Source organism: Sphaeramia orbicularis, chromosome 8 (assembly GCF_902148855.1).
Source record: "Sphaeramia orbicularis chromosome 8, fSphaOr1.1, whole genome shotgun sequence".
In the NCBI taxonomy this organism is placed as follows: Eukaryota; Metazoa; Chordata; class Actinopteri; order Kurtiformes; family Apogonidae; genus Sphaeramia; species Sphaeramia orbicularis.
The window spans coordinates 29,088,840-29,110,301 of record NC_043964.1 but is presented as its reverse complement, the minus strand read 5'-3'; the positions used below and the strand labels follow the sequence as shown (position 1 = coordinate 29,110,301).

At 36.1% G+C, this 21,462-nt stretch overlaps 2 protein-coding genes across 4 annotated transcripts in view; both read right to left on the bottom strand.

The window, feature by feature from the left end:
• Window positions 1-4,444, bottom strand: part of crebbpb (CREB binding lysine acetyltransferase b) — a 41,942-nt gene extending 37,498 nt beyond the window's left edge. For all 3 annotated transcript variants that reach the window (XM_030141389.1, XM_030141391.1, XM_030141390.1), the window contains exon 1: window positions 3,576-4,444. In XM_030141389.1, coding sequence (XP_029997249.1) covers window positions 3,576-3,660 — 85 coding nt within the window. In that variant the 5' untranslated portion in view covers window positions 3,661-4,444. The remainder of the gene's footprint in view (window positions 1-3,575) is intronic.
• Window positions 4,445-5,355: 911 nt separating this feature from the next.
• Window positions 5,356-21,462, bottom strand: part of LOC115424253 (adenylate cyclase 9) — a 42,812-nt gene continuing 26,705 nt past the window's right edge. Inside the window, exons 2-10 of the mRNA XM_030141392.1 lie at window positions 19,342-19,514; window positions 15,685-15,795; window positions 15,034-15,290; window positions 14,727-14,829; window positions 13,454-13,662; window positions 12,865-13,024; window positions 10,634-10,776; window positions 10,503-10,526; window positions 5,356-9,785 (exon numbers count right to left, since the gene is read on the bottom strand). Of these exons, the coding sequence (XP_029997252.1) occupies window positions 8,411-9,785; window positions 10,503-10,526; window positions 10,634-10,776; window positions 12,865-13,024; window positions 13,454-13,662; window positions 14,727-14,829; window positions 15,034-15,290; window positions 15,685-15,795; window positions 19,342-19,514 (2,555 nt within the window). The 3' untranslated portion in view covers window positions 5,356-8,410. The remainder of the gene's footprint in view (window positions 9,786-10,502; window positions 10,527-10,633; window positions 10,777-12,864; window positions 13,025-13,453; window positions 13,663-14,726; window positions 14,830-15,033; window positions 15,291-15,684; window positions 15,796-19,341; window positions 19,515-21,462) is intronic.

Genomic DNA, 21,462 nt, shown 5'->3' with positions numbered 1-21,462 from the left:
TTGTTTGTATATTTAAAAAGTAGTATTGCGCTATTACAAATCATGCATATAGTTTGATTTTTAAATTGATAACACTGTTTTGTTAAACAATGGTTATTTCAAGCATGCTAAAAGCACGTTTTACTGTCTGAAGGAGGAAAATGTTAGTTCCTTTGCTGGGATTGCGCAAAAATAATGTTATAATGTTGGAAGATACAGGGACTATCCACTATGCATTCTGTTCACAACTAATAGAATATGAACATTTGAGCAGGATCTTAAACTGTAAAGTCTGTAAAACATAATTTTATTTATTTATTGAGTTTTTTTGTACTGGTAAAGCCAGACGTTAAACCTTTATTTATCCAAATACTGCACTTTTAAGTTTTTGCAGAGGAAAGTTTTGTGATATAGCATTAGGCTAGATCCTGTTCTGACCAATAAATATTTGTTTAGTATTTGTGCATATTTCTAGTGTAATTACATTTTTTCAGAGAATTTTTTTTTTTTTTTTTAAAAAGAAGCAAAACAAAGGAATAAAGGAATATCACCTTGTTAACAGTATCACGATATACCATACTGTGATCCTTATACTGTGATTTGTATCGTACCACCAGATTCTTGGCAATACCCCCCACTGATGATTAATATAAAAAGTAGCCTAATTCAGCTGCAAAAGAGAGATTTTCACCCTGATATAGATTATTATTAGACAGATCATTAGATTAAGGATAAGGATGATGAATGAAAACACCACAAATTTGTCGTCACCCACTCCCAAATCTCCCATTTTATAAGATCTTTACAACTTCAGGCATATTTGACAAATCAATTACTTGGTTGGATGCAAATGGGGCTGGCCAAGCGGTAATGGGTGGACAGCTTTACTACATCTTTGTTTGCCCTTTCACAACTATTTATGGTAGAAAGATGAATTATATTTCATTTTGCAGAGAATAATGAGCACTTTTTTTCAATGTGGGATTGAAAAAAATGTTTTAACCTAATTTTCTGGCTTAAAAATAAAAAAAAAAAACCCTCTGTAACGGATGGACAGAAAATTAACATCTGTTTTTGACCATTTTATAAAACCTGCCTTAAAGTGTGGTTCCAATTTTCATGAAACTGTAATATCTTTACCAGTGGTCCTCTATGGTGTCTATTCTGCAAAACAGTGAACAGTTTGTATTTTTTTTCAGTATATAAGGGCATACAATAGCCAGAGTTTGATAAGTGTTGCATTAACAGATGGACACAGCCATTATGGCAACGGATGGACAATGAAGAATAATTGCAAGTTTCAATTGTTTATTCAACATATTTATTAGTATATACATTGCAAATATAGCTACAAAGTCAAATACCTTAACAAACTAATTTAATACATTTCCATATATATTTATCTCAATTTATTAGATATTTGAAACCACTGTAATATGAGTAGCAAAAGGTTTTTAAACTGACCTTACAACTTATCATAAGTATAATAGAGGTCCAACAGAAGAGGATCAAAATTATGCTTTGAATTGCACTGATGGACAAAGAATGCAAACATAAATTTATGCTGATTACAATGCCATCTAAGTATTTTTCAAACATTTTTCTAAAAATAAAACTTGTGCTGGACACTAGAGGTAATGTACTTTCAAAATATATAGGTAGGTCTTCAAAAGGTGATTTTAAATTAATATTTTGGTCTAAATGCTAACCTTCCCTTGGCCAGCCCCAAATGGTACCTTTTCCACTCAATCAAATGAGAGCTGTACACCGTGAGAAAACATAAAACACAGACTCATGTCGCAGTTTTCTTAATTTTTACCTAAATACATACATCCTCATGGAACCTGGTCTATTCTTGGTTAATCCTAATACTTGGTAATTGGGATAAATAATCAGCACTGTAAAAATGTCACAATATAACGCCCCAGGAATCTATGTACAAATCAATTAAATAAAACCAAACTCATCAAATCAAATCTGTGTCAATTACTTAAAACACACAAATCAGAGCATGAAAAGCTGGAGGCTGCTCAAATACTGAACATTAGACTTTATGACAGAGCTGTTACACATACTGACAGTTATAAAAGATATGTTTATAACTATAACATAAAGTCGCTTTCTTTTATCCAACTCTCCCAAGTAACATAGGGAAGTAGCTCTGCAGGTTGGACTAGTGAAGTAACTGACCCTAGGGGTATTTTCTAATACTCGGTCACATAATGGCACACATTTTCCCAGGTGTGTAGCTAGGTCAAATACATTTTGTAGACAAACTAAAACAAAGAAATGGATTTTGAATTTTGATTTAAGTCTAAATAAATGTAATATTTGCATAGACTGGACCATTCTGACTGAATACATGGACCTTTGATGGTAGGCTGATGGAGTGGTGTAATAACTGATCTTTCACATATTACAATGTTATTACTAATACTTGTTGATGTCAAACATTTGCACTCTTGAAGTGGACAATGTAGTACAATTGTAATAGATGTTGCACCTCGTATTTATTAAACATCTGAGTGTAACTGTGGAACTGCGAAGGGAATTAAACGGAAATCACAGTATTTTTTATATATTAACCCTTTGATGCATGACTTATGAGAACCTTAGTCAAGATTTTTTTTTTCTGAGTGTTTTTATTCCTCTTTAGGCATGAAAAAAAAATGCAATTGAAATTTTTTTAATGAACCTAGCTTTTATGGAGATGAAAAATGTCCACTCAGCTGGACACCATGCATTTACTTTTTAAAGCAAAGAAACATGTATTTAAAACGCAATATCAGAAAGTGACATACTGTGTGAAAACTATGAAATAAAAGCATTTTTAATGTAGCTATTCTGATGTTTTCTCATATTTTAACATACTCTAATACTAGTTATTATCCACTTTATGGAAATGATATGCAAAAAAACCCTTCTTGTTTAAGAAAACTGTTAATTACAGTCTAATAACAACTAGTAATTGATTTACACTAAGACATGTTAGAGCAGATCAGGTTTATCCAAAACAGCAAAGTGACAGTAATGGTATGAATTGCAGTGTTTGGGATGATGCATAAGTGTCCACTGTGTTGGCTGATATGGAAGTAAAACAACAAAACCCATGAATATATAAGAGAAGAAATGTAGAATAGGTGTCCACTGTGGTGACCAGTATGCATGAAAGGATTACTTATTAAAACACTGTTGCCCAAACATTACTAAATCCAAAATATATGAAAAGAAACTAAGCAGGTGTGCACATACCATGTCAATAACTGTATGGGACATTTGTGTCTCAGAGTTGTTGTTGTCTTTGCACTTTACTTTACAGACAAGTTAGCAGTACACTCTTACTATTGATACCTCCATGTGCAGATAAGGCATTGAGATTACAGTTTATGGTGCTTTTTATTCACGTGATTTATCCAACAGTCCAGCAGGGACTTAGACTGACAGTTTACAGTTCTATTTGCACTGTCCCCTTGTATAGCTGATAGGTTTACTTTACCATAACCATGGAGCAGCAGGACTGTTCAGTGTGCAGGCTGCATAAATACTGCACCTTCCTGTCAGTAAGATACGGATGCAGAACCGTGTCCTGTCCTTACCTGGGCCATCTGATCCTGAGAGAGGTGAATTCAGCTTGGGTCGCTTTGCAGTGGGGGGTCCGACATCCAGCAGATTGTCAGCCATCCTGGTCGTCAATTATGAGTGAACGATGATGGAGGAAAAAACACAACCGGATCGGTCCAACTTGTCGACCTCTGACTCGTAGTAACTAGTAACTTTTCGTAACGTTACGCGTAAAGGAGCGATTTAATGTGTTTTTTTTTTTTTTTTTTTGACTGGGAAGACTGGCGAAATGCTGCCTGGAGAAAAATGTCTCAAAAGAAGGGCAACAGCGCCACGCTCCGCCGCCGAAGATCACCCCATGATAATCCAACACCCAACACCCACATAATTATCCTCAATAATTACGTCCAAAAATTATTTCAGTTCGAGAAAAATAAATAAAAATCAATCATAAAATATTACACAAACCGTAAGCAAATCTCTTTCTCCGTAGATCGCCGGTTTCACGTCTGTACAGAATCATTTTTTTCGCAGTCAAAACGAACAGCCATAAAATATCTCTTGGCCTTAAATAAAAAGAGCAAAATTCAACAAATATTTTCTATGAGGCGGATTATTTTTCTCGTCGCTGTCTCCCAGTAAATACAGCGTCTCGGGACGGAGATACGGCGAGAAGCGGCGCTCTCTAAAAGGGAAATCAAATATACAGTGGGCTTTCGAGACGATAAAAACCCATATAACCCTCACATGTTTGCATTAAATCTCATCGGAAGAACTAACGCTTCGATTTACTGCACGAAAAAAGGCGTTTGAGCCCCGTCTGGACAGCTCCGATCGGTTTTTAAAATTAATGCTCCCCCCGAAATCCCGATTCTGAGCCGCGTCAAGATGGCGGCTGTTGATTCCTCCGATACAAAAAAAGTTTTTTTTTTTCTTCCCAGCTAGACTGTGGGGGGGAGGAGGGGGAGGTGTCGTGCAATGACGCCCTGACGTAAACCTGTGTCCCACTGTGCGTCATGTGGACGTATGTGAGATAGCCTATAAGGGTGGAATAACCCAAAAAATAGATATTTAGTATCTACCATGGATTTTTCAAGCGTTTTCTTCATCTAAATACATTTCTAAAATGACAAAAAAATAATAAAAAATAAATAAATGAAAATGTATTTTGGATGATAATAGCCTATACAAAAAGCAACAGTATTTAATTTATTCATATTATTTTGTAGTACCCAGTAAAAATCACATACAACTACAAACATATTACAATAAATTTCCATTAAGTTCCACCTTCATTCACATATTTCCCACAAATATTTATGTACATAAGTTGGTTTAGGTATACACCAAGACATAAGATTTCTGGTTAACACCAAACTGAAATATGAGGAGGTAGGAGCATGCGTTTATGAAAAAAAAAAAAAAAAATCATAAAAATTGAAAAAGGTGGGTTTTCTCTGTTCTTTTTATCCGAAAATCCCTGATACCAAATTCCAGACATGTTTGTTAGTCAAATAATTTAGTACCTCTTGATTCTTACATTGCTCAAATATGTCTTTTTCTTAGATGTTTTTTTCCCCCTAAAGTACACAGGCTATAAGCATTCATTGCAATTAATAGTTTTTGTAAGGAATCCTGAGAGTGCAATTTCAAAGCTGTTAAGGCAGGGTGATTTAGAGATTATTTAGATTAACTCTTTTCAAGAACAAGATTGTTTTTAAGGATTAACCTTAACCAGGGATCTTCATGTGTCTGTGCCCAAGGGCCCATTATTTTATAATCTATTTTACAGACTAGAAATTAAACCGGACAGCATTTCCCAGCAACCGTTTTTATTTAATTTAAATTTCATTTGCATACTTTTTAGCGTGCTATATACAAAAACATTTAAAAAGAAAGCAACAATCCATTACAGTATGGCTTTAGCAAACTACTTAAATACTGCCTACCAGCCAACATCTAGAACAGCTTGTTTTATTTGGCTAGTTTAACTTTAGAAAAGCAACAGAAGAAACGTGACCTGTGTTGACTTAAGTCTTACTGTCTTACATATCATACTTTCTGAGATGATAAAATTCACTAAAGTGTAGGCCAACAGGTCACATTCCTGCAAAAAATAAAAGCATCCCCTCCAAACCACATACAATCCATATGATACGATCACACAGTTTTACAAACACTCATACGTTTTACACACATGCAGGCAAACAGAACATACAATTATTATTCCAATATTGTTAGAATCGCCCAGTTCTTTATACTAATTAATACTATTGTACATGCACATATAAATAATAAAAAAATGCTCAGATACTATACAATACAAAGGCATACTGTACATAAAAAGTGAGAGCTTTGTGCAAATGTCTTGTAACAGTGAGTATAGAAATGACCTCTTAAACATGCAAAATGCAACCAACGAAAGAAAAGATCTAAGAGATGGTGGTTACACTCTTTGGCATCAAATTTTTTCCATTGTGCCACTCTGCTGGTTCAGAATGTCATTTCAAAAATTCAAACCAAGTCAACCATAAGCAAATGTTTGCAGCAAAACAAATCAAGATACAATAAAAAAAACTGTTAGTTCAGACTTTACCTTATTTTTCCTGTTAGTTCAAAAGAGTTAATAAAAAACATAGTGTTTCAAATATGTCATCAAAACTACCAAGAGGAAAAAAAGGAATGTAGCTTTATGAAATTTACCTGACATTAAAGTATCATGACCTCTATTGAATACTTAATGTTCGACAGTAGCATCATTATTCTAAGTGTCCCTTTTTGTAACATAACATACACAAATTCAGACTGGTACAAGGATTGTGTGCTCATAAGCATAAAGCAGGTCATATTTCCATCAAAATGATCATGTTAAAATGGTATTATTGCATTTAAAACAATTCAACCCACCTGAACCGGATTACAAAATGAAGGCCAAGCAAAGAATGACATTAAGGCCAATTATGTAGGATACATTTGGTATGATTACACTAAGTTGTATACATTAAGAAAAGGCACTGCTTAAATTCCCTTTTTACATGAAAAGCAAATTAGAGCTCACAGTGAACACAACAGCAGGGGAGAATTTAAAAGGCACAAAGCAGCAAATCCACAAAACCCAAAGCAGATGACTTATCTATGAGATAATGATTAATGCTCCAAAAATTAATTATGTAATGATAAAAAAGGCAAACTTGTGTCTTTTTTATGCAATATTTATTTCATAGTACTGATTATGATCATGATTATGTCCTGATAATTAAAAACTATGAGGTTTTTCTATGTATTTAAATGTCAAAAATAAGACACTGAAGTGGATTGCATGGTAATATCTTTTTTGCTTCTGAGCACACAATCCTTAATGACAGGTTTCATTAATATATGACAAAATAGATTGAAGTAAATCAAGTCAAATTGAGCAAAAACATATACAAAGCAATATGAAAACTTGATGCACTGTCTTTGTATTTACAGTGCTTATACATTAAGTTTCATGCCATTGCAAGTACAAAGCATCTAATGCAAAATGTTTGCATTAGAGATTAGAGATGGGAGTTTCACATGAACAGTTCAAGTTTTGTGTTACAATAAATACAAATAAAACACATTGTTTTGATTTGTGACATTCCACTTTGATTATCAATGTCTTAAAAAAAGCACTATCGACTAGCATACAGTGTAATCCGTAGCAACCTAGGCAGTTGTTTTCTCTAATCAATCTAAAGTCACAGCTAAAGACATTCTACAGGTACAGCAGTGCCTTTGTAATATCCCTTGAAATACTCATCAACACTTAACAGAGCCCACAAGAGAAAGGATCACAGAGGTGGGCGCACACATTAGTAACAATTACAGCTTCGTCTGTGATGCTGTTGTTCGCCACATGCTGATTAAGTGGAGCTAAGCCCATCATGCCTCATAACTGAGACAATACAAAGATGTTAACCAAGGCCAGGGAAAAAGCCGCCACATCAGCAAGCAAAGTTTTTTTTTCTTTCAGTGCGTTCCTGAACTGTTTGTCATCCAGCAGTTTCATCAAGTCGCTCGAGCACCTCTCCTCATTAGTCCCTGGATTTTCTGATTCCTACACAGACACATACAAACACACTCACTCATACATACTTTATGCATGCAAATATACTCACAACTCAGCCTCCTCTACCCTTGGCCTGTAATGATTAGTCTCTGATGCGTCTTTCCTGAAGAGTTTTCAAAAGGAACACAGAAATAAGCCTTGCTGCATTTTAGTGCAGATTTTACATATATGTATAACAAGAGAAGATTATGTTATTTCCCTTCTACACATTAAGATTCTCCTCACATTGTAGCACTTGTCATATGAAAGGTAGCTTGATGAGCTCTTCTTCGACAAAGGCATAAATATCATTGCAAAACATAGTTTAAAAAGTAAATTTAGGACAAAAGCAAAGTTTCTTTTTTCAAAAAGTTTGCAAATGTACAGTTTTCCCTTTTATGTTATTTTTTTCCCTTACTGAAAAAGGCTTAGTCTACACATTATTCTACTCTAAAGGCACTTAAAAGACATAGGAAAGAACTAATCAAGATTAAAGGTGTAAAGATTATCAAGTAGGTAAATAGGAGACAGTGGGATTTGTAGCAGGCAAGAGAAGGTCCAGATTCAGCCATCACATCTTTTTCTTCTCTGTGTTCCTGCATCACAGTCCATCCAAAGTCATCAGTTTAAGACAAAAGTTGTCTGGCTGACGTAGAAAAGAAGGTCCTTTCAAAAGTTTGTGAATATATATACCCTGGTACGACTGAACGCATAACAACTCCACAAATGCCAACCAGCTGTAACAAGAGCTTTAAAGGGTAAAGGATTGAAGACAAAAAGTGCCTTTGTAGTAAATTATTAAAGTCTGGTCAAGTCTCCAATGTTAGGGTCATGATCATCACATTTGTCCTTCTTGATGTCTCTTTGAGACGTTGTGGAATTACTGTGTGTATTTTGCAGAGTGGAGGATGAGATGATGTGCTGTTTGCTATCTGCAGAAGAAGTGGGTTCCTCTAGGTTGGTAGCAGGTATAGATATCAGGCCACTATGAGACACAGACCTCCTTGCATGACTGGGTTCTGGTGAAGGGCGTCTCTCACGGTTGGTCACCTGATCTCCACAATGTGGCACGTCTTTCTCATGTGCAAGCCCTGTGTTGGTTGAGGAACCAGCACTGGCACTGGCCACCATAGTGTTGGTGCTGCTTGTATTGACATTGGTTGCGGGCACCATGCTGGCAATTTCATCAGTGGGTGAGCGCCCGATACTTCCATCCACCTGCGCCCGGATCTCTGGTGAGACTGACAGCTGATACTGGGGTACGGGGCCACTTTCACTGCTCTTAGGGTAAAGGAAGGTCTTCATTTGGCCTTTCCCTTTAACATTAACTGTGCCACGGTAATCAAACTCATAATCCATGCTACTGAGCACACAATAGCTCTCCTCGCTGACCTGAACACGACACTCAACACCTGTTGTATCCATCCGACTGGCAATGTTGACCGTGTCTCCCCAGATGTCGTAAAGTAGTTTAGTGGTACCGATCACACCCGCGGTCAGAGGTCCATGATTGAATCCAATGCGAAGCTTGAAACCAAAGCCCAGCATGTTCTTGTTGAAGTCATCCACCACGTGCATCATTTCTAGGGCAAATTCGAAAAGAGCACGAAGGTGGGCGTGAGGATGGGCGGCATCTGCACACTGCTGCGCATTGAGCCCTGCTGCTGCCATGTATGTTGCGCCAATAGTCTTGATCTTTTCAATGTTTGTGAAGGCAGGCTTCCTTAGCAGCTCATCAAAGTCTCCAATCAGCTCATTGAGGACGCGATAGCACTCCTTGCCTCCTTCATAGCTTTCTTCATAAAACTCACTGAAGTTTACAATACTTGCAAATATTACACCCACATTGTCGTGGTTCTTGGAATAGCTCTGGGTGACCTTTAGCTGCTCGGCCACATGGATAGGGATGATATTGCGGAGCAGCCAGTCAGCCTGGTCCCTCATGTTCTGGATCTTGATGCGGTGTTGATCAGCTTCTACATTACCATGGTAATGCAGACGGTGACTGACCTCAAATTCACGGTTAAGAAACCAGACCAGGAGGAGGAGCAGGAAAAAGGCCACACAGGCTTCAGGGCCAAGTAGGTCCTGGAGGTGGGGCTCTGGATCAGAGTCTGCCGGGCCGTCAGACATGGCAATTGAGGTGTTGCTATTATTGTATTGGTCATCTGACCTGTTAGAAAGAAAGTGAGATAAAAGATATGAATATATTGAAAACTACAGAGGCTTTTTACAAAAGTAAACTGAAACTCAGCTAAAATGTTTAATGCACAATGTGAAGGCAATACATAAGCCTTTTCCTGTAACAGCTTACCTTAAAAATACACTGAGCAAGTTTAAATGTTGACGCTAACACATCATAATAACAAAACATAGAACATTATCTGAATAAGTGAATATCTAGTTATAATATGGAAGAATGCATAAAAATACGAAATTATTGTGTGTTGCCTATTTGTAATTAATTAATAAATACAGACTATCATGATAAGGAGATATTATGACATTTATTAATGATTGTATTTGTAGTAAATACTTAAAGTGCATATAAATATTATAGTTTATATTAAAAAAAGGTTGATTATGCAAATCTGATTGTGTGTGAGATGACTAAAAAAGTGCATGTGAATGGTTTGTACAGATGCTTTGTGTGATTCTAAAAATATATAGAAAAAAAAATTGTGTTAAAGCAAAGGAAGAGGATTTAATTCAATTATTAGTTCGTAAAAAAGGGGTGGGAGTTTGTAAGTTAATCTTCTTCCCACTCCTTTTTGAGCGCTGAAACATTTTGTTTGACCATGTGGTATGGTTCTTTGTTATCTGATGATTCTATGTGCTCAAAATAAAACTAAACTAACTAACTAAATTGTACAATAATGACTGCGCTTACCAAATAAACAGACTCCTCGCAACACTGCAAGAAAGAAAACAAACTCATGAAAATTATTGTATTAAGAAATCTAATACAGTCCAATTCACAGTGTTTTTCTCCATATCTTTTTAATTAAATGTTTTGCATACCTGCAGGGGGACCTGAAGAGTAAAGTAAGTTGTCCCACACCAACCAAAGTAGCCAGAGTTGAGCGCATCCAATAGCTTAGCTGGCAGAAGTTACAGTACTGAATGATAGCTATGATGACAGCACAGCAGATGAACATGATGAACTGGGAAACAGAGAAGAATTCATTAGAAAACAAAGCCCACAATTTACATCAACAATTAAAATTACTGAGCATATTATAAAGTGGGTCTGAAAATAGGGCTGCAGAATAAGAAATATAGTAACATGCATGATAAAGATCTTATGCAGCTCAAATGTTTCTGATAAAAGTTGGATTTTTCAGAACAGAACAGGGCATCAAAATATTACCCCCTCCTCTATTTAGCAACTGTGTACAGCTAGGCTAATCATACCCAATTACCATTTCCAACTTCTCTTAAATATTTTTTTATTTAAGACAGTATTTCGTACTTTCTGATAGAAAGCAACAGACACTAATTATCAGGCAAACACAAGAAGATAATTAAATCTTAACTTTCCAATGTTAGTGAGCAGCAACGGAAAATATCTACCCCTGCATATCCAAATTGTTAGTGTTCACTACAAGATTTTTTGTTTGTTGTTGTAATATCCTTTACTTAACCAGGTGAAAATCCACACTGAGATTTTTTTTTTTTTCAGACTGACCTACCCGTTAAAGAAGCATAGTGTAGACAAATATAATATCTTCTTATATACAATAAAAGAAGCTCAAGATTTTTAAATGTTGAAAACAATTTTACCAAAATTTCATTCTGTGTCGGGAGGGGTCCAAGGTTCTGCTGAACAATGTTTTTGTGAGCTGAACTTACAATCAAGTAAAAGGTGATATTGTTGAATTATAATTTTGTTTTCGTCAGTTTAATACTTTGAGTTGCTCTTCATAAGGATTTAACAAAAAACCCAAATTGCAGTAGACTTATAATTTGAAGTCTCTGACCATTTGCATTACTGGTAAGCAATTATAAAATACCACCGAAGTGAAGTGACTGTACTATAACTGTAGGGTGAGGTCAAGGGCGTCACAGATGGATTTTTGATTCATAACTTTTGAACCAGGCAAGTTTAAGACAAATATCGCACATTAATTGGAAAGGTCCAAATGACATCTTAAACATACTAAAAGGGCAAAAGTTAGTTTCAAGTAATTTCAAATGACAAATATCAAAAACTACTGCGTCACGGATGGACAAAAAATTAACGTTAAAAATTAAAGTTCTCAAAAGTGAAGTTCCTATGACATTTTCATCCTAAAATGTATTCAGTGTATACCTTAAACCCTCTATTTTACAACCTAATAATTGGTTAGAGGAAAAAAATATTTTATCATACCTAAATAGCAAGAGTTTTGACAAATGGCTGCGTCACGGATGGACAACAAAAGTAAATATCAAATTAAACATTTGTTATTTCAATTATCAATATCATACCATTTTTTTTTCCATTTTTACAACATACAAATAACATTAACATTATCATTAAATGTATTTTACATAGATATATGCATTTATTCATTTTAAACACTGTGTGTTTAGAACATGACATAAATAATATAATAGTCAAATGTCAATGTATTTGGAATGAATTTAGTTTATGAGAGTTTATAAAATGAACCCAGAATGACAGCAGAAAACTTTGTCACTTTCCAAACATTCACACTCATAAAACTCTTAAAAAAATTTTTTCACATATTTTTCTCATTTCAAAATACACTTTCCTGAAAATATAAGTAATTACCTACCCAAAAATACAAGTTTGGTGTAGATTATTGTAATTTAATTTTTTTGACCTGACGTTAACTTTCCCTTGACTTCGCCCTGTATCTGATACATACGAGGGCCGCTCAATAAGTTCATGGCCTCACCCAGAACAGAACAACACAGACTGATAATTTATATTTTATTTTTCAACATAATCTCCATTTACAGCAATGCACTTGGTCCATCGATGTTCAAGCATCACTATCCCATCATGAAAGAATGTAACATCCTGTATTATAACAACCAGTATTTCTGGGTGAGGCCATGAACTTATTGAACAGCCCTCGTACCTTCTAAATCATGCATATTACTTAATTCCCTCACTCTCACTTTTCTTGATATTTGGAGAATATTTGAATGCCCCCTTTTTATTTTGAGATGCCCCATATTTACTTTAGTTTTATTTGTTGAAGTCAGTTTAAATATATCAACATCTGAAACACAAAAATTACCTGGATAGATAGATGCATGTCACATGTGATATTTGAGAAAACAGTGACTGCAGGTAGGGACACCAGAACAGCGCCTATAAAATGTCGCGGTATCCAGCCTGAGACTACACTCATCAGCATCCGAGTGCAATTCAATGCACTGTCCAGGTAAAAAGCCATACTGAAGAACGAAAACAAGACGCTGAGATTAGGACACGGATGAATAAAAGCATCTCAAATGGACAGTTTGCACCAGTCCTGAGTGATACAAGATGGTGTGAACAATGGTCATTAAAAAAAAAAAAAAAGTATTTTATCTGTAGTTATTGCAAAGTCTCTCCATCAGTGCTGTTACCTCTTCTCCTGTCTCTATCCTCATCTATCTTTCTACTTTTAAAATTACAACACAAGATAACCAGACTCTAGTTTACTATTACAATTTAAACACAACTCATATAAATCAATCGTATAGATTCAACATTACTATATAGAAGACGAGTCAAAAGACAAACTCCCAAGAGTAACTTTGCACATGTAGTTTTCCTCAAACAGATAAATGTTACTGCCTCTCTGCAATCCATGTGATTATAATTATGACGTCCTCTCTTACCGTATAGCAAACAGCAGAGCCAGAGCCTCACACAGGCCAGCTATAGCAGTTACAATGAGTGCCGGCATGGGCAGACTCTGGTGAGTGACAAGTGGTTGAAGGAAACATGCTAGTGAGAGCGCCAAAAACACTGAACAGCACAGCAGCATGTCCAGGAAAGAACTGAACATTGGGCTGGCAAAAGTTTGAACCAATGCTTGGGTCTCCACCTAGGGGGGAAATAAGGAAGAAGAAGAATTTAAGAGACAACATGAGAAAAAAAGCATACATAATTATACAGTCGTGGAAAAAATTATCAGATCATCAAAAGTCATCAAAAACAATGGTTATGCAGTCAAGTACTAACTCCTGTGTGTATCATGTGACTAAAACAGACAGAAAAGAAAACATGGAATGTCTAAAAGCACTGGTTTTGGCAGTACAATGCCATAGTTATTGATGTAAGAACTGAAGTGATTTTGGTTATTATCAAGAAAACCAAGGAAAATGGCTAGATATCAACTCTGAAATTAAACTGTTATGAGCTATTTTTGTTATTATCATTATATTTGTCCAAAAAATGTACCTTTAGTGGTACCAGGCATTAAAATGAACAAGAAATTGAAGAAAACATGGGTGGTCTAATAATTTTTTCCGCAACTGTACATGAAATCACTATTCGAGTCAAGAACCAGGGTAAAAAATCATAAAAGTGATTAAGTGTAATAATATCTAACTAAAAAGCATCTGAACAGATCCATGAAAGTGTCATCACTGAATTACAGTTAGTTATTTAATTCTAAAAGTATCCATAAAAATGTAATGACTTAGATCCCATTATACTAAGCAATGTAGTAACAGTTGCATCCATGCAAAGTGCACTTCTGAAATTACACCAGCAGAGAGCATCACAGCCTAATATAAATCTACTTCTAAGGCCCTGCAGTGATTTCTCTTTGCCGCAGTCTTGACTGGTCTGGTCACAACACGGTGCTAACAGGCTTTCCAGACAAGACACAGACACATTGAGAAACAAACATGCACAAACGCAGGCAGTCACCCATGCTCACACTGAAAGGCTGCTGAGATTTGATGAGCGGACTCATAACAAGACATTGGCATTCTCTGAGAGTTGTAAAAGTCACAATGATTGTTGGATTATAGTGAGTCCAAAAACAACTGTTTTAAGCTCACAGCACACTTCAGTGAAGTCAAAATTTAAACACACACACATGAATACATTCACACTCATTATACACAGGAAAACAGGCAGCATTATGCCACACACACAAACCTCCTCCTGGTAGCTTATCCGGTAAGCAGACTCCAGGCTCTTTTCCAGGAAGGTGAGGCTCAGCTTGTTTATGGGAGGTTTGTAAAAATAGTCCTTCATAAGGCTGTTATGGGCATAGCGGACAGAAATAATATTTCAGAATATGCTTAGAAAATTAGAAAAACAAATGTTAGTATTACAGGAAGCAATAAATGGGCAACTTTTCACAAAATGCTTAACTTTTGGTGCAAATCAAATCATAGTTGAATGATCTGAGGAAATGGTTCAACATATTATTCTCAAGCTGCAGGCTGTCCGCCTATCTCACCTATCCTCTTTGATGACGTCAACAAAGTGGGCATCACTTCTCTCCCTGAAGTTCTTAGAACGTAGAGGGATGAGCGCTGAGTGATCCATGCCCATAGCACCGCCACCCCAGGTCTTCTTCTCTTTTTCCTGCAGCATCTCACACAATGACGTCTGGCTGTTGTTCAAGGCTTCCATTCTTGGACTGAGCAGACCGTTCAGCGCCTTGGGGCTGCGTCCTGCGGAAATGGCTGGGGAACACTTCAAATTTGAAGAGTCCTAAGATGAAGAGGGAAGGGTGAGAGGTCCTCAATGGTCCAAAAATGGAACTTGGCTTTAGAAAATGCAATAATAACCTGAAGCAGTCTAAATGTAATAGACTAGAAAGCTACAGGGTATTCAGTGTGTGCTTCAGTTACACACTTTGGTTTTATACACACGTGTCTGCGGCACCCTATAACTGGGACTCATGGAGTTCTATTTCTTTGAACTATTTTGAGAGTTTTTTTCTGCTGCTTCCGCTGAGTAAATGTAACCAGAGCTGGTCCATACTGCCCCAATATTGGAAATGGAAAAATCTAAAACAGGAAATAGGGACAGACTCCAATCTGTCCTATGTATAAAAACTCAAATCGCTTCATGTGTTTGGTTTAACGAACGACAACAGGCTAACCTTGTTGCTGTTGGTCTTGTGATCATCATGGCAGCCATTGTGCACTGCTCCTTCCTCCAGAACCTGATCCTCTCCTGGCATCAGAGTCGCACTGCAGGACAAACATGGAGACTGCAGGGAGGTTGAGTTCAGAGGGGCACAGTATGGAGAAGATGCATCATATGGAGCAAAGAAAAGGAAAGACATAATAAATTGAGAGATATACATATAAAGGTGAGAAAAAAGAAACAAGAAATAGATGACACATGTGAACCATCTGTTGTGAACACAGCACATGAAGAGAGAAAATAAACATAAGGTAGAGTGGAGGTTTAACCCATAAAGACCCAAACAGCCACTGACAGTCAAATGCATTTACTGATTTAAAACGTTTAATATCTTCTGATCTACTCATCCTATCAATACATGTAAATAACTGGTGTAAAATGCAGTTTGTCATCTTTTCATAGTCATCAGATATGATCCATTTGGACATTCAAAGGCTCCATAACGAACATGGAAACACCATCATCTTCTATAACACTGATTCACCTGTAAAACCCATGGAGTTTGATAAGTAACAGAACAGTGGATGGACACACTTGTTTTTATGTTCATTTTGCTGAAAAAGTCACTTTTTCTTCTTCTTCTTTTGTCTGTTTCTGATTTCATAACTTTCAACTTTAATCTGAGGTTTTATGGAAATCTACATGATCATTAAATTAATATATGGGAAAATACCTGATTTTCACAGGAAATTTTCAAAATATAAGGGATAATATTATAATAAATGGTGATAAGAAAGAATAAATAGAGAGAAGAATTCATTTGGGAACTGCCACAAAAGCAGCACTGGGTCTTTATGGGTTAAACAGGCTGGTCTATTTCTATCCATTATTATTACCACATCTGCCCTGTAAAGCCTATTAAACTGTTGAAGATGCATGAGTGTGATCCTTGACTGTGAGTCCTATCTGTATTTGCACAGAGGATGAAAAGCCGCAAATAGAAGAGTAAACAGTCATAAGTCTTGCGAAGGGCTTCCCTGTCCCTGCTTGATTTGGCTCATTACCATATCAAGGACCCCCACTGATTTTCATGCATCTTCTATCCTCTTCTTCCACTGCTTTTCCTAGATACTCAGATGTAACAGTAATGCACAGTTCCATATGCCGACAAGCAATTATACAAGAGAACTGTGTTGCAGGATTTGTTGAGGATATTGTGATCTTATGGTAAAAATGGACGTATGAATTGAAAATAGAACTAAAGAAAACAAAGTGGATTAACTTGTCCTTGGTTGAAAAGCCCTAAAGGTCAGTAATTAAAGAGACGTTATTTTTCATTGCCTAATAAATAAGTGATTGGCCTTATTAATTAGATCTTGATGTTCTATTCCTAGATTGCTATTAATAAGAATTTGATGACAATAGATTATCAAAGACTAAAGTAGGAAATCATCAAAATACTCAAACAAATGACGCCAGGCACAACAAACCCTGCCCTTCGCACGTATTATAGCTTATTTTGGCACTGATCCAGTTGATGTCATGTCTATGCATGTGGTGATGTCAGCATATCAATTGCCTCTATATATGTGCTGAGTTTGAAGTGAATTGAAACAAAATTGATGTTTTTATAGACATTTGAAATTACGCTCATTATAAGTAAATGGGAGAAGAAAAAAGATTTTAAAAATTCAAAAAAATTTTTCATTTTGACATACTCTTCCCAAAATCTAACCACATCTATTCTGGATCACTGGCAATCTATAAACCCAATTTGGTATGAATTCAACCGATAGTTTTGCTGCTAGAGTGTTAACAAACAAACAAACAAGTGATGCCAGGCACAACAAACCCTGCCCCTCACACATATTTCGCCCATTATAACTAAATGGGAAGATTGTAAAAATTCATAAAAAATTAGAACTTTGACCTACCATTCCCAAAATGTAATGACATCTATTCTGTTTCACTGGCAATCTACAAACCAAATGTGGTATGAATTTAACCAATAGTTTTGCTGCTAGAATGTTAACAATCAAACAAACAAACCGAACCAAAAACAATACCCCTTGCCTCCCCTTTGGGGGGCGGGGTAACTATGCTGAACACCCAAGTTTAACCCTTTCATTCATAGTGGTCACTACAGTGGACAGCTATTCAAAACTGTTCCCTTGTATAGTCATGGATTTTATTGTTTTAGTTCCATTTCAGCCAACACAGTGGATGCCTATGCATCATCCCATACACTGACATTCATACCATTACTGTAATTTTGTTGTTCTTGATAAATCTGATCTACAGTAACATGTTTGAGTGTAAATCAATTGCTTGTTATTGTTAATAGACTGTAATTCACCATTTTCCTTAAACAAAAAGGTTTTTTTTTGCGTATTATTTCCATAAAGTGAATAATAACTAATATTAGAGTATGTTAAAATGTGACAAAACACCAGATTAGCAGCATTAAAAAATTTTTTTCATACTTTTCACACAGTGTATCAGTAAATACATGTTTCTTTGCTTCAAAAATTAAATGCACGATGTCCAGCTGAGTGAATATTTTTACAACTCCATGAAAAATAGGTTCATAAAAAAAAATTTTCAATCGCATTGTTTTTTTCATGCCTAAAGAGGAATAAAAACACTCAGGAAAAATATCTTGATTAAAAAAATAGTATTCAAAATTTCTCTGAAGGGACATTTTAGAGACAATTTGACCCACATTTTTACTTTTAAATTCATTTTTGCTTTAGTTGGACCATAAAGGATTATCCAAAACAAGGAGCTACTTTATATTGAAATAAAGGTTGGAATGGCAATCAATTAAAGTTCGTTCTCTGACAGGACATTACTGTGTTTTTACCCATTAAGGTTCTCATAATTCATGCATGGAAAGGTTAAAGTCAGGTACATGACACTGAAGTGATTCTGGTGCATGGTAATGACAAGAATCCTCTTCATATCCTCAGTATGAGAAAAGGAAAGCTTCTTGCAAATGTAAAAATGAAAGTATCCTCTAAAACACCCACATAAACAAAAGCAAACAGAGAGCAAGAACAACAGCTTCAAAGAGGCCCTGTTCAGCTCTGTGTCCTTCCTCAGGCAATCTAGATGAACTGAAAAATGATCCTAGAGATATACTTAGTTTCTGAACACACATGGTGGATGTTTCAGATAATTTTCTCAGATACAGTGAGCCTGTTTACATGACCATAAAAGTCTGATATCTGGGAGTAATCGGATAATTGCAATATTCATATCTAACACATTTACATGCACTTAAGTAATGCGATAATCAAAAAACCCTGGTTTAGACATTGCAGTCCATTATTGGATTTCTTTTGGAGTGCGTACGTACATAGTGATGGTAGACTTAAACTTGCTGCTGTCTTCCGTTCATGTTTGAATACGTAACTTTCGTTCTCTACTGTTTTTAATTGTGTTTACACATGTGCAGATGTAAAAGAACGGAATAAATCAGATTAACCTGCATACATGCAGGAAGACATCAGAGTAGTGGAGAGAAATCTAGGTTTGTTAATCCGATTTCTCTGCCGTTATCGGATAAAGCCTATCAGATTATCCTGTTTATATGACTTGAATAATCTGATAACTCCAGAAATCGGATAATGATCGGTGTATTGGTGTGCATGTAAACGGGTAAATTCACCTTGGCTCTGTCAGTGGGCAGTTTGCAGGCTGAGGGGGCACCATCAGGTGTGTGTACTCTGGGCGTGGAACACTTGTGGTCGGGGTGTTCAGGCCCAGACAACCCCAACTGGGAGCAGCTACAATGGGAGTGTGGTTCCACCTTCCTGCCAGAAATCAAGTAGGTCTTCAGGCCTAGAGAAAGACAGCGGGAGAAAGGGGGATGTCAATGGGAAGCCAGTTCTTTCCTTCAGACTGAATTGGGCTTTTGTCGGGTTTAGTCATCCCAGTGCAGATAAAGATGGTGGTTTTAGATTCAGAGGAAGCTCAGTACCTGGCAGGACGAATGCCCCCAGTGAATTACATAAGCCTTCAGAGGTTCAGCTTCAAGAGAGGGAGTGCAATGAATATCAATATCTCCTAGCAGAAAAAGTCATGTTTCCATATACTGCACATTCAAATGTTTGGTTCACCTGTGGAGGATTTTTCTCTGTTTAGAATCAAGCAAATAAGCCAAGAAACACTGAACGCCAAATACCCAAACAAGTACAGCTGGCAGGTGTGTTAAAGTTCACAGATTTTTTTTTCCACTATCTTTTGCTTTCTACCCTCCTCTTCACACTCTTATCTTTTATACCTCTTCATAGCCTGAGGAGGAAATGCAGAAATGTAGGTTTCTGTAGAGAAATGAGAAATGTTAAGATCCTCCAGAACAGCCTTCATTGGACTGATAATTCCTTTTTTATTTATGTACGTGTCATACAGGTGCATGTGCCTGTCTGTTTGGAATTCATGTGTTGCCATGACCATGAGACAGCTTCAGCTTTAGACACAACAGGCCAGGGCCAAATATTTGAACACCTGCACCCTCCCTCATTTATCACTATGCTTCCATTTCGATCACTTCTGCAAAGTATGTGTGCTTATATTTGTATAACCTTTCACCCAAAATCCAGCCATCAGAGCTGACTAATTTCATAACAACATGAATATTAATTATTTTAAATGTTTAATTCAGCAGCTTATATGAGGAGTGAGCTATAATGGACATAGCTGTGAATTTTACTCTGTCATAAAGCATTCTTCTGCAAAAATAAAATGTCACTGTAGTAACTAGTAGTAAGCCTAAAAGACCAGTCGGCCTGGACTTTCTGACTTGTCTCATGAACCACAAGACCAATACCTTTGAAAGAATATGGAAACCATTCCTTGACTATATTAATGTGAATATATCTGCTTATAATGACAAGAGCATTTTGTATAAAAATGATTTTCTCTCTTTCTACCCAGCTTCCATTGTATTGTACACTGTACTCTACCTTTCATATGTATAGCCTAGACCACAGGTGTGAAACATGCGGCCTGGTGGCCTAATCTGGCCTGCCAAAGGGTTCAGTCTGGCCCCTGGGATGAATTTGTGAAAAGCAAAAATTACACTGAAGATATTAACAGTCAAGTGTGATCAAATCATTTTAGGTCATTTGAATCTAGAAATGATGAGACCAGTAAAATACAATCACAATAACCTATAAATTACGAAAACTGAAAATTTGTCTCTTTGTTTTAGTGTAAAAAAAAAGTAAAATTACACAAAAATATTTACATTTACAGACTAGCCTTTAACACAAAAATGTGAGTATCTGAAATGTCTTAAGAGAAGTCTGTGGAATTTTAATAATATTCTCCCTGTTATTCAATGTTTTGTGTATTTGTAGATCCACTGTGATCTCTAAGTTATGATTCACATGTATAAATGATAAACTAAGGTGTAATATTGTTAACATTGCACTTAATTTACTAAAGAATTTTCAGGTTGTTCATATTTGTTCATGTTGTATTCAAGTACAATTCGTAGATGTAAACGTTTTCATTACGGAATTTGCTTTTTTCACTCAAAAGTTCATATCCTATTATTTATATTATTTTACTGGTCCGGCCCACTTGAGATCATATTAGGCTGAATGGGGCCCCTGAACTAAAATGAGTTTGACACCCCTGGCCTAGAGGGTATGTGTATGTGCATATGTATATGTATATGTGTGTGCATTCAAATGTGTATATATGCATATATATAATTGTATCTATTTATTTTCTGACCACTCCCAGCTTGTGTTTTATTATTTTGTTTTATGTGTGTGTGTTT